The 14,475-nt window shown below is 38.8% G+C and overlaps 1 protein-coding gene across 1 annotated transcript in view; it reads right to left on the bottom strand.

Moving 5' to 3' along the window:
- ADGRV1 (adhesion G protein-coupled receptor V1) overlaps positions 1-14,475 on the bottom strand; it is a 519,149-nt gene that overhangs the window by 343,794 nt on the left and 160,880 nt on the right. Inside the window, 5 exon segments of the mRNA XM_032593635.1 lie at positions 801-918; positions 4,405-5,513; positions 7,810-7,945; positions 9,227-9,401; positions 12,544-12,687. Coding sequence (XP_032449526.1) covers positions 801-918; positions 4,405-5,513; positions 7,810-7,945; positions 9,227-9,401; positions 12,544-12,687 — 1,682 coding nt within the window.

Here is a 14,475-nt window from a genome sequence, read left to right as displayed (position 1 = left end):
CATTGCGCTTTAGTGTACCTCTTCACCCAAAGCATAGCACTTCCTTGACCACTGATAAAGCTGAAGGTAACCAATTCACCTCATCATTACCCTTAAAAAATCAAGGCCAGAGTTTACGTGGCATTCTTTGACCACACTCTATTCAAACCTGAGTAAGTACTTCTTAAACTACTATGTATCAAGAATGTGGAAACAAATAATATCTCTCTGCCTAGTATGCTCACTTGCCCCTGTCTTCAAGTAAGTGTTCTTTGTCTTTTCACAACAATTCTTCTAAGGGAAACACACTACTGCTAAAAATGATCGTTATTATAAAAATAAAGGGCAAGAGATGACCGACATTTCCAGAGAATTTAGGCCCAAAATGGAAAAGATAATTTACACCCATGTACATGGGTGCATAACACATGTATGTCTGTGATGAGCATTCAGAAGATGTGTACTGTGGAGTATTAAGTTGCAAGCAAAATTTTGATACTCCATGTTTCCCTAATAAAATAGTTGTGTACGTGGAGTGATCAGAGAATAGTACATTTGCTGAAGTGATGACTTTCCATAATCTTCTGTCTGTATGGTACTTTATGAAGTACAAAATATTCAAGGTGGCCCTAAGTCACACTCATTAACCAACTGTGTTAAATCACAGATTAGGAACTACAGCATCCAAACACTGACATACCAAATTCCACATGACCTTTTATCAGCATTTCATCCTGTTTTTACCATTTTATGAATTCAAATCAGGTACTATACAGACACATAGGATGTTATATCTGCTACATATATATGTATCAACATACCTGTTTGGTTGCCGTGTGACAGTAAGATGCAGTCTGTTCTTATCAGCTCCTTCACCCAGCTCCAGTCCACTCTGGGACTCCTCACTGAATCCGATGATGCCATTGTGAAGATCACTCTCTGATAAGTAAAAAGGAGGGTTATAATATACTCAAGACTCTAGAAGATCTCCAATGCTTTGCTAATCTTTCCAGCTCAGACGGTGTAGAAGTGAGAAATATTAAGTAAGTAGGGGCAGTTACAATTTTTAAAGATCTTTCTAAAAGTAGACTAGAATCAAAATGATAATACCAAGGTAGGTGACACCTTGAGAACATAAGACCAGAAGAAAGAAAACATAATTTCCTATATTCCACACTGACACATGCTCATTTCTCTCTGATGAGACTATTTTATATTTGATAGCCCTTTCTTTACATTTTACCTATGTTTACTGTTGAAAGTTAGTGTATTCTACCACAGTAGCAACGTTTCTGTTTACTGCTGTATTTTCAGTATCCATAACAGTGTCCAGCATATTGTAAGTGTTTAATGAATATTTGCTGAATAAACTGCATTTATTTGAACTGCATTTAACTGATTTTCCTTCCTATAAGACCATTCATGTTATGCATTTGGTTATTTCCCCCAGGGAAAAACATAACTATTAAGGAACTCCTAAGTATCTCTAAGTAAAAGAAACAGCTCTGAGCAACACTGGAGGTTACATGCACCATCATACTACAAACTGTGTTTAAACTCGAGCAAACCAAGGGCCCACACTGCACTAAAACAGTCACTCCAAATCTTTGCCAGCATGTAAGCTAGCTTCTCAGACTACAGATATGCCAGTAAACAGTTCCTGCCTGCTGCTTTCTATTTCTCAATGACCCAGTTTTGCAAAATGATCCTAAAAGTAATGACCCCAAAGCAATTAGCTTCAAAAACCACTTGTGCCCGTCACTGTGCAACCTCACTGCTGGGGTTCTAAGGAGACAGAATCTCTGAAGTTAGGGGTCAGGGTAAGGAAACAGCAAACCACCTAATGGTCCCAATGAGGGAGCTCCAGGAGTCACCAGCCCCTACTTTGCAGGTGTGAAGTGTGAGTAGATGTGGAGCCTATTAATTAGGGACATGCAGGTGATGAACCATTTTGTCCTGGTGTCTCATGTGTGCCTCGTTTCAGCCGGACTGCCAGTCTTCATCCTCACTCATTAATCACTGCGATCACTTCTTAGCCCTGCATCTGAACCTGTCAGCAACTTTTTTCTTTGGTAGCAACAGTTTGCTTGTCATTTTGGTGGGAATTTGTCTCTCCAAATAGAATATAAACTTCTCACAAGCAGAACCTTCATTTTCTTTTCCAGTGATACAGCACTGAGCATGGTTCTGATGAACACAATGCTTCCCTTGCCACATCTACGATCATAAAATTGATGTCAAGTTTCTAGTAAGATGAATTAAGACTTGTAATGTGCTCATGATCAAACCCAAAACTAAATGATAAACTATTTTCTCCTGATACTATTTTGAAAGTTTGTTCTAAAGTCTAAATGTGAAAAGACTATGCAGATTAGCAAAAGATAAGAAGAACGGGAAAAACTAATGTCGGTAAAAAGGAAATATTACTTTAAAATAAAAAGCCAGATGGGACACTTGGTGGCTCAGTCTGTTGGGCATCCGACTTTGGCTCAGGTCATGATCTCGTAGTTTGTGAGTTTGAGCCCCATGTCAGGCTCTGGGCTAACAGCTCAGAGTCCAGAGCCCCTTTCAGATTCTGTGTCTCCCTCTCTGCCCCTCCCCTGCTCACGCTCGCTCTCTCTCTCTCTCAAAAGTAAAAAAAACAAACAAAAAAAAAAACATTAAAATAAAATAAAATTTAAAATAAAAAGCCAGGAGAAAAGAAGACAAATAAGGGAACCTGGGGTATATGACCATGCAAATGTACTTCAGATGTTGTCACATAGATTACATCACGTGACAGTAAGAGGTAGGTATGGTGAGGAGTTATCATTTGCCCTGTGTGTATCATCAGTGTACCCTATGTAGGGAATAAACATTAGAGAACCTCATCAAGGTTCAGCTGAGTGACTGTTTGCCTGGTGAGTTAGCCTCAGGGCTGGTATATGGGTAGGCACTGGTAGGTCACATCAGTATGGTGTTGGCATGCCACACGGCTATGCACTGGTATTGATACGCCATACTGAGTGAGGAGCACCTCTGTTCCACGTGTACACAGCTGCTTTTCTGAGCACCCAAAGCACCCTCTCCTGACCCTGTAACCAGGGCCACAAGATGTCTCCACAATCCAGTAACTACTGGGGAAATGCTTAGGATATCAAGGAGCCTCTGGCAACCATTTTGACTGGTCTGGGCCTCTGCCACACTAGCTGCTAAATATTTTGATGGATCCCTCGTCATATTCAAATAACTATAATTAAATATCTGTCCTATATCGTGGGGGAGGAGGATACTGAGTGTCAAAATAATTTTGATAGAAAAATACAGATGCATTAACCTAAACTGAATCAAAATCAGTAAATAACTTGGTGAACAGAATTACAACTTACAATACTCAATAAACTAGAGGAAGAGGAATAAATGACAATTCTGGCTGGGTATGAAAGGAAGTTATATAATTGCAAAATTATGATTTAATTACTACTGAATGGCTAAAATAAAAATTCTAGGAGGCATCAAATCCTAAAAGGGTAATAAAGATGTTTATTCTAAAATTTTCCTTTTATAAAATAGAAACATAAAGAGTAGACACTAAATGATTTCATCAAGTCTCCCAATTAATGGTTGATGTGGTCCATAAATATAGGAGCCATGACATTTAGTTTCCTTTCCACTACACTATTTTATCATAGTGTCATCTGAAACTCTGAAGCACTGTGTAAAATTCATAAATGTTTATAAAAAAGAGCAGAGTAGGTAAGAATCATAAGATGGCCTCGTCAATACTCTAATTAGGGTAAGATACTAACAAGCTGAGCTAAACAACTTTAAGAAACACAGTATGATTTCAGAGGAAACTACCAATTATCACTGAAACATTTTATAAGATGCACAAGAAACTCTTAAAAAATCAGTAAATTTTTAATCTATTGTAATTTATATACCCAATAGTAAAGAAGTTATAAAAACTGCAATGGTTCAAAAGGAGAACAAAATAAAAGAGTTTTCATCTATTTCCCAACATAAAGAATTTCCTAGCATTGAGACTTAGATTTAGGGATGGATTATTGAAAGTGGTTCAGAAATGCAGAATGAGGTTTCACAAAAGGATATGCAATCATGTGTTTGGATAATTAAATTAAATATTTTCCAGCGGAAGAACATGGTCTTAAGCATTTTTATGGTCCTCCTAATACTGTGAAAGTATAAATTTATAGATTGTTTAACTAGATCTGAGCTAAGTGACATTTACAGTACAATTAAATTTGAGCTTGGCGCCCCAGAATAATATCATGAGTTCATGTTATGGGTTCCTGCCACAAGAAAACAATGGTTTAATGAATAACTATGAGCAATTCAAGTAAGTCACCCTCTCAAATTAAATTTAAGGCAGTAATATTATTACAAATTTTTTACCACAAAAGTACATTTTTATCTCCATTATACCTGTAATAATGACCATGGCAAAGGCTGCAAATCCACCATCATCCTTCCCCTTCACAATCTGTGCTCCTCCTTGAGGGTCTGTGAGAAACACATAGAAGAATTCTTGCCCCTCGGGCTCATCATCATCCAAAATTTGAACCAATACTTTATGTTCTCTTTCTCCATCTACAAATGTAAGGGTAACAGTTTGTTCTTCAAAATCTTCTTCTTCAGTTGCCCACGTTAGGTTGGAAATTCCATAGATATCATGAAAGGGCAATGCATTTGGTTCCTTCTGAGAAGATCTTTCACCAAAAGTTTTAACTGTTATGCTGACATTGCCAGTAGACCCACCAGTTCTTCGGATCAAAACTTCTACAGCATTAGATGTACCATTTTTCACCTCTTCTTCAACATAAACAACAGGTGGCCCAAGACTAAATGTTCCATGGATGGAAACATTTGCAGTCACAGTGGACACCTCGGGCTTCCCAGGCAAGGTAGATGTATCAGGGACAGTGACAAGTTTCTCAGGGATGGCGGACACACCAGTTGCCTCAGGAACAATGGCAACCATTTCAGAGGGCTGTGGAACAGCATTTATCGTGGTTGTGTCAGGGTATGTGCTTGAGAAGTCAGTTTCTACAGGAATGAGAGCTGTGTCAACTGCTATGGCCACAGTTGTCTCAGGGAAAGAAACACCCATTCCCCCCGGGTCATCATTATCCAATATTGAGATCAATGCCACACTGAAATCTAGATTCAGGCGTGGTCTCCAATCAGCATCAAACTTTTGTAATCCTTTCATTTCTACTGAAGTAAGATTAATGTAAAATATTTCTTCTTCCTCAGGAAGCTGATCGTTAATAATGATTATTTCAATATTGACCTCAGGCTGGAATTTTTCAAAAAGTAGTTCCCCATTCTGAACAGGCTCAAAGTCTTCCATGGGCTTTGCACTGCCTGCAGTTGTCTGATAAGAAACTTTAATAAGATCGCCATGGAACCCAAAGAGTCTTTGGACATATAATCTAATAATCTGTGTATCCTCTGACACGATGACATTTCTTGAACTGGGGGAAAATTGAAAGACTCCCATTGGTTCAATTTCAGCAAAGGTGAACCCTGATCTGGAAAAAAACAACATGAAAGAACAGATGAAAAAAGGAATACTATTGTAGAGATTCATTTTTCAAATATTTAAGGTGCTTCTCATGAGGGCATCTTAAGTTTATTTATGTATTTTGAGAGGGAGAGTGCATGTGCACATGCATGTGTGCATTGGGGAGGGACAGAGAGAGAGGGAGAGAGAATTCCAAGCAGGCTCCATGTTGTCAGTGCAGAGCCTGATACAGGGCTCAATCTCACAAACCAGGAGATCATTACCTGAGCTGAAATCAAGAGTTGGACACCCAACCTACTGAGCCACCGAGGTGCCCCTCATGAGAGGCACCTTAAAAATGGCATGCCCTTTCAAATTCCATAAAACCCTATTTACGCATTAGTGAATACACCAGAACACAAGAAAAGAAAGAAGAGAAGCTGTGATCATGGGTGACAAGCCCTGACAAGTTTTATTAGCCCAGTGAAGAACATACAGGTCTCTGGCCTGTATATCTAGTTTATCCCAGAGCAGTTCTCTGAAGAATTTGAAACAGGAGGCTCTCTCTTATGATAAGTACACAGAGGGCCAAAAACTCAGGATGCTCTGGATGTCAGCCAGATTTCTTATCTACCAAATAGAAATGGTTATCCCTATTAAATGCAAAATCCTTGCTTCTTCCAGCTGGCCAGTAATGGGACTATTCTCTCACACAGTTTTTGCTAAAATTTTTCATGTGATTTTGAAGAAACATCCATAAATGAGTGATTTATCTTTAGTTTTTTCTTATGGAGTTTTGTTGTGAATTAACGGTTATGCCAGAGGTAACACAGGTGGCCCATCAAGAGAATTTAGACCACAGACATAATTTCTTTAGCTAACAGGTTTTTTTTTTTTTACCTGTTGTTTAATCAGTTTTTTTAATCCTTTAGGGAGGACACCCCAGAGCCCATCACTCTCTAGTGTCAAGCACCTATCTCTCAACACATAGCATAGCGGTTAAGAGCTCAGAAAGTGGACAGGCAGCCTGGGTTCAAATTATGGTCCCAACCTTATAAGCTGTGTGATGGGGGGTACATTACATATCTATGAGTTCTTTCTTCATCTAATGGGACTAATAATAGTATCCATGTCATATGGTTGTTGTAAAGTCATAGTAAACATACATGTATACATATAAAATATAATTAAGACATATATAACACCATATATACAAATTATAAAATATATCTTTTTTTATGTTTATTTTTGAAAGAGAAAGAAATAGAGTGTGAGTGGGGGAAGGGCCAAGAGAGAGGGAGACACAGAATCTGAAGCAGGCTCCAGGCTCTGAGCTGCCAGCACTGAGCCTAAAGCAGGGCTTGAACCCACGAACTGTGAGATCATGACCTGAGCTGAAGTCGGACGCTTAACTGACTGAGCCACCCAGGCGCCCTGAAACATGTATCTCAAAACAATGCCTGACCTATCATAAGCATTATAAAACTGTTAACTATTGTTATTGTTAAAAGCATTTAAATTTCTTACCCAGCATTACATTCTGTGGCCAAACAATTTTTAAATATTTAAAAAACATTTTAAGATACTTTTTAAATATTTGATTGTGCCAACCAAGATCTCTTAAATCTAAACATGCATACAAACATACTTGAACACACGCTGGTTTTGTCCACACCTTTCCACCACTTTCCTAGTAAGTAAAGTGAAGAAAGATCAAGTAACTTTCCCAAAGTCACACAGCAAATAAGTGGCAGGGCCAGGACTAAATCCATGAGTCTACCTTAAAGGTCTGCCCTCTGCTATTCTGATCAACCCCATCGCAGGTATGAGACAAGTAAATTGCTTTTGACTGGGACATATTTATCTGCAAATGTACTGATTTAAATTAAACTCAAAAGAGCCACCAGTACAAGTCACATTATAACCCTGCTATGCCTATTCTTATTCTTAATCCCTTGGGAAAATTAGGTATTTTCTGGCAAATTCTCAGGAGACAGCCTCCTTTAATAACAGATGGTTTGCCATCACGGTTTTTGTTGGAGGCGTTACCCAGGCCAACACGATGGAGGAAGAGGACAGGAAGAACTCTCTTCAAAGCAAGCAGAGGGCGGTGACTCTAGGAAAGTCAGCCTCCCTCTGTGGCATCTTTGGCATGCAGGCCATGTGTTGCTCTACACTAAAACTGTTCTCACATCTGCTTCAAGGAAAGTGATCCTTGTGTCTTCTTCTGTTTCAACTGCTAAATTCCACACTATTCCTCAGAGATTTTACTGGTTGAGAATTAGGTTGAAAATTCCCTTTGTTTTGCTGGTTGAGGATCTTACCGAAGTTGAGCCCCACCAGGGGCACTGCTCTGCACCCCAGAGAGGTGAATAACAAAGGCCTCTGGACGACCAGGACTGGGAAATGTCCACAGCAAGACTCCTTTACTTTGTTCTCCATGAGAAAATGAAAGGCTCCCTGGAAGGGAAGAGGACAAGAGAATCAGGGTATTATTTATGAGTTCTTACACTGGAATACAACTCTTAAAAATGCAGTAAAATACTGTCTTTTCCAAAATTCTGTGACAGTCTACAAAAGGTTAAAACATTTAAAAAGGCAGAAGGGGAAGTAAACTTAGAGAAAGGTCATTACGCCACAGGTTCTGCCTTCAATCCCTGTCTGTTCCGCATGGTAGAGGTCACATCATCTAACATTTAGGTCTCAGTGACCCTCACAGAGCTAACGGTATAATTAAAAAAGAAAGAAAGAAAATGAAGCAACAGCCACTCTATTGTGAGAAATATTCAGGTGAACACACAAATGAATACAAAGTTCTACCTTTTTTAAATATTATACAGGCACATTAAGTTTTTAGAACTACTTTTAATAAACTAATATATTGGCAGAATCATCTGCTTAGTGACCACTATTTCCAGGTGAGGTATGAAGTTTTTATTTTGATTGAATAAAGTTTCTCATTTTTACCAACTCTGATCACTCAAATATGAAAGCAGTGTATTAGAAAACAAATGGTGGGGCACCTGGGAGGCTCAAGTCAGTTAAGCATCCGACTTCAGCACAGGTCATTAATTATCTCAGGGTTTGTGAGTTTGAACCCCACTGACAGTGCAGTGCCTGATTGGGAGTCTCTCTCTCTCTCTCTCTCTCTCTCTCTCTGCCACTTCCCTACCCACACTGTCTCTCTCTCAAAATAAATGAATAAACTTAAAAAAAGAAAAATAAAAAGAAAAGAAAAATGGTTCAGGGCGTTTGGGTGGCTCAGTCAGTTGAGTGTCCAACTCTTGGTTTCAGCTCAGGTCACGATCTCGTGGTTTGTGTGGTGGAGCCAGGTCAGGCTCCACACTGATAGCACGGAGCCTGCTTGGGATTCTCTCTCTCCCTCTCTGCCCCTCCTCTGCTTGCTTTCTGTCTCAAAATCGATAAATAAACATTAAAAAAAAAAACAAGGGGTGCCTGGGTGGCTCAGGTCATGATCTCGTGGTTCATGAGTTTGAGCTCCACATCAGGGTCTCTGCTGCAAGCATGGAGCCTGCTTTGGATCCTCTGCCCTCCCCCTCCACCCGCCCCTCTCTGTCCCTCCCCAGCTTGCTCTCTCTCTTTAAAACATAAACATTAAGAAGCAAAAAACAAAAACAAAACACAGTTCGTTATCCAGAGTAACGACAGTCCAAGAAAATGAGTGGCCAATTACACATCTCCATGTCCTATAGGGCAGATCTTAGAAAAGCTACAACTCACCTAATTTGGGGGTCATATTGCCAACAACAGTGAATTCTGGGATTTCTAACCCAGGAGCATATCCAGCCACCCAGGCAACCACGAGAGAGCCATATGTGCCTCTCCTAGAAATCACAACGTGGCTTGTTCCCGCAGTGACGTCCGTGAGTGGAAAAGCAGTAGATTCAAATCCAACCTGAGAAAAAACACGCTTAGAATATTTTATTTCTTTCTAAACATTCCTGTTTTCTAAACAGTGGGTTATAAGTCAACTCTTTCTTTGTTTATACAATCTATTTTCTTGTTTTGAAAATATTCAATTCAAGAGTAATGCTTAAGAAATGACATCTGAGGGGCGCCTGGGTGGCTCAGTCGGTTAAGGGGCCAACTTCGGCTCAGGTCATGATCTCACAGTCCGTGAGTTCGAGCCCCGCATCGGGCTCTGTGCTGACAGCTCAGAGCCTGGAGCCTGCTTCAGATTCTGTGTCTCCCTCTCTCTCTGACCCTCCCTCGTGCATGCTCTGTCTCTCTATCAAAAATAAATAAACATTAAAAAAATAAAATAAAATAAATAAAAAGAAATGACATCTGAGATTTGGAAATTTATTCAATTTTGTAACTCCAATGATAGTTTATACCTTTTTTTAATCAAAATATAATCCTCTGAATTTACAAGACCCAAAAAAGACAAATGTAATTTGTTCAAAATGAAAGCAAAAGATAAAAAATTTTAATGATTTGTTCATGGGTTTTTATAGAATCTGGTTTATCTAGAACTGAAATCTGACTTCTTTCCAAGATATAATAATAAATTCTTCATTTTTAAAATGAGCACCATACACTAGATTTTCTATTAAGATTCTTTCCAGCTCTTTGACTCAATTTAATATTTTTTTGAGGACCAGAAACCTCCAAAGATTTTTTTAAAATAATCATCTTTTTCATCCATATCAAGTAAGATCTTGTTTTAAGGGTAACCTTTTCAGGGAACTCTGGGACTTAAAAATGATTTATAGATGAAATAAGTTCTGGCCAATAAGTAAAAATAAAACCAGATTCCTGGCTTCACACTGTGATTTGGATAACTCAGTTTACCTCTTTTGGTCCCAATACCAATAAATTGGGATACCATATGATTGACAGTTCTATATTAAGACTCATTTGCCCCATTTTATTTTTCTTCAATATTCCAGACTTCTTTTTTTTAAATATTTATTTATTTTTGAGATCAAGAGAGAGAGAGAGACAAAGAGCAAGCAGGGGAGGGGCAGAGAGAGAGGGAGACACAGAATCCAAAGCAGGTGCCAGTCTTTGAGCTGTCAGCACAGAGCGTGATGTAGGTAGGGCTTGAACACACAAGCTGTGGGATCATGACCTGACCTGAAGTCGGACACTTAACTGAGCCACCCAGGAACCCCTCATTTTCCCCATTTTAAATCGGAAAGGAAAGTAGCAGAAAAGTGTAAAAAGGTACCACAGAAGAGCCTCTGGAGCTACAGAAAAGAAAAAGGAAAAAACAAAAACAAAATTTCCATTTTACACCAGCCTAGATTCTCTATTATAGTGAGGTTTCTGTTTAGCAATTGTCAAAAGCTTTGACATATTTAAGATCATACCTGCTCCATGGCTAGTGGCTGTTTGAAAGTGTTCTAGTCACATGGGGCACCTGGGTGGCTCAGTCAGTTAAGTGTCTGACTTCAGCTCAGGTCATGATCTCAGTTTGTGAGTTTGAGCCCCACATCAGGCTTTGTGCTGACAGCTCAGAGCCTGGAGCCTGCTTCAGATTCTGTGTCTCCCTCTCTCTCTGCCCCTCCCCTACTCACACTCTGTCTCTTTCCCTCTCAAAAATAAACATTAAAAAAAAAAAGTCTTCTAGCCACCACACACACACACACACACACACACACACACACACCCCACATACAAACACTGGTAAGGAGTACAGAGGATACATCAAGGACCGGAGGCCCCAATCTTGCCCTTTGAGGTGATACATGTCACGACCATGTGCATGGACAAGGAGTAGGAAATATTTTGCTATGCCAAATAAATGGTTCATGTTGAAAGCAATCTTTTTTTATAACGACCTGTGAGTAACAAGAAGACAACAAAACTTCAAAGTATTATTTATTAAGTTATAGTCCTGGGGCGCCTGGGTGGCTCAGTCGGTTAAGCGTCTGACTTTGGCTCAGGTCATGATCTCGCGATTCATGAGTTCGAGCCCCGCATCAGGCTCTGTGTTGACAGCTCAGAGCCTGGAGTCCGTTTCAGGTTCTGTGTCTCCCTCTCTCTCTGCCCCTCCCCTGCTCATGCTCTGTCTCTCTCTGTCTCAAAAATAAATAAAAAACATTAAAAAAAAAATTTAAGTTATAGTCCTCCATTCCCTCTTGAACAGATGAGGTGCAGAAGAAAGAAAACTATTCTTCTCAGTTATTTTTTAATGCTGATGGATTCCACCTAGGGGATAAGCAAATCCATCCCCTGTGGAGAAGCAGCCCAGGAGGGAGTTTCTGAAGAGGATCTGCTTAATGGTCAGAGACCCTGTTACACAAACTTCTGGCCAGCTCTATCAGCTGCAGAGACTACATGTCTACACATTGGTCTAGGCCCGCCTTAATCAATCAAAGCTGAAGGAGCTCCCATCTGAAGGAAAAAGATGCAATGTTATCTCACCACCGTCTAACAAATACACACATTACCATGAGCCAGAGACAACAGCCCCTGCCTTGCTCGTATACTGACAGAATCTGCCTACATAGGAATTAAAGCCCTCAAGTTATTCTTTGTTCTCCTGTGAATTTACGAAGTGATTAGGAAACACTCTTTCCCACACTGAACTCCTGTAGAAGATTCAAATATGCAGGGACAACCAAGTCACAGGATCCTATCACGATTTATCTCCATCAGCACAAACGTGGCACAATAAAAAGGGCTCTCAAAATGAAAGAAAAATATTCACAATGAGTAAATGAAGAAGTCTGAAATATTAACTGATGTTTTGTTCTAATTTTAATTATTTAGCATAAAATATCTCAACATGAAATATTCACTAACAACAACAAAAACCTGGAAATTTTTATTCTAGGTGACGGTTATTTTCAAAATCCTTATATTCACGTTCTATGAGACACAAACTTTCTAAATCTCCAAAAAGGAAAATGTCAAAAATTGGCAAATTACTTTCATAAAATGCATCTATAATCAATGCATCTACTTTGATACTGATTTAAGGAAATAATGAATCTTGAGCAATTTTATGTCTAAGAATCTTTTTAATCCTTCCTGTGAAAGCTGCCCTCTAGTGGTTCTACGACGGTTACACACCCTGGACCCATTACCTGAGAATTGGCGGCTTTCTCAGGGACAGGAAGGACAGTGGATTTTGCTTCCTGGAGAATTTTTGGCATGCCGTAGAAACGCCCACTGACAAGCATCACAGTCAGCAGTTGCAAGGTGAAATTAGAGCCCAGGGATAAGAAGACCTATAAACAATCAGTATCAATGACTTCTTTAGTAGTAAAAAAAATAATTTTCAGAGAAAAATACTGACATTTGACAGGAGTCATTAGCACAACATCTCACGGTCCTTTCATACAGTTTCATCAATATATGTCTTTTCCCTCAGGTCATAAAACAAATCACAAGTACAAAGACTATGGGGTGAAGAGTGATCGAGTGTAAAAACACAAATCTGCAAATCTTCCATGTGTGTCCAAATGCCTCAAGAATGATAACAATCACAGAAGTCACACTAGTAACGGAATCATGTACCACAGGAATAAAAGAGCGCACTGGTGAACAGTCAGCATCTAAAACTCACTTTCTTCTTCCCCATCGAGTGATAATTACTATGCTAATGAGATTTACTCAAAACGGATAATGATGTAGGTGTACTGATCATCCGAATATTTTGGATAAATAAAAATTACTAATAAAATGTATTAGATTACAAAGTTTTAAAGTTTTCAAATTTAACTAAAAAAGGGAAATTCTGAATTTAAAAATTAATGTTACTCTAAAATGGATTTTTTTTAATTTACAAAGCATTTTCCCACAGAAACATGGTTGTTGATAATGGATAAGCCTCCAAGTCATCTCATAATCTGGACTATTACTAAAAACTCTGTACATCTTTATTGAATGCAAAAATAACCATTTTTGTGGAGTCTGTTCTTCTTTTAAATGTAATGTACTTAAACATACACCACAGTCCTCCAAATGTGCAAAATATGTACCCTAGTAGTTTAAAATGTTATGTAACATGAGGATAACAGATGCTTCAATCATGCAATCAATCTTCATTTTTTCGAAGTGACATTCACTGAATATGACTCATAGATCAAGTGCTAAGGAAACAGAAATAAATCAGTGTCCTCACTTCAAGCATGTGCCTCCCACCTCTTCTAGGGGTGCACCCTTCCTCCACACAGTTCACTGGCTGGGCTGTTAAGGTGGGGCATGTGCATAAATCGAGGGTTAAGATTTTTTCAGTGGTCTCCTTTTTCCCTTATGCTCTAGATATAATGCATTGCTCTTTGAAGACTGGGATATTAGTTAGAAGAAGAAAATATGCACATAACTTTTGATTCTCCAAAACTTAACTACTGATGGCCTACTGTTGACTAGAAGCCTTACTGATAACATGAACAGTCAATTAACACATATTTGATAAGTTTTCACATATTACTACTGTATTCTTGCAATAAAGCAAGCTGGAGAGAAGAAAATGTTCTTAAGAAAATCATAAGGGAAAATACATTTACAGTGCTGTACTATATTTGCTGAAACACATCCACATGTAAGTGAACCCGCACAGCTCAACTCATGTTGCTTAAGGGTCAACTGTATACCATTCATCTTTTCAAGTGAAAGGAAAAGAAGACTAACATCCTTCAAAATGTTCCAGGTACCATGCACTACAAGAGACAATCTAGGAGTTAGGCAGATCAAGGCTTTTAGTCCCTGTAATATATATCACTTATTTTGGATTTCCTACACATAGTCTGAGAATAGTTTTGTACTATCCATATGGCTTAGCAAAATAACAGAATAATCAAATCTTCACTGTGGCAGGTCTTACTGTCAAATGAAATCTCACTATAAGATAATAGGAAGCTATCCCTAGAAAAGCTAAAGGACTGTCCCCTGGTGTTCATTAACAGAAATTAAAACTTGAATGCATTCACAAGGTGATATTACATAGATAGGTATAAGAAAATGTTTTGTTACATAATTTAGGCACATTGTATTTTTTTAAAAACTCTTCTAAT

Source organism: Lynx canadensis, chromosome A1, assembly GCF_007474595.2.
Source record: "Lynx canadensis isolate LIC74 chromosome A1, mLynCan4.pri.v2, whole genome shotgun sequence".
NCBI classification, from domain to species: domain Eukaryota; kingdom Metazoa; phylum Chordata; class Mammalia; order Carnivora; family Felidae; genus Lynx; species Lynx canadensis.
This window is presented reverse-complemented; position numbering and strand designations above follow the sequence as displayed.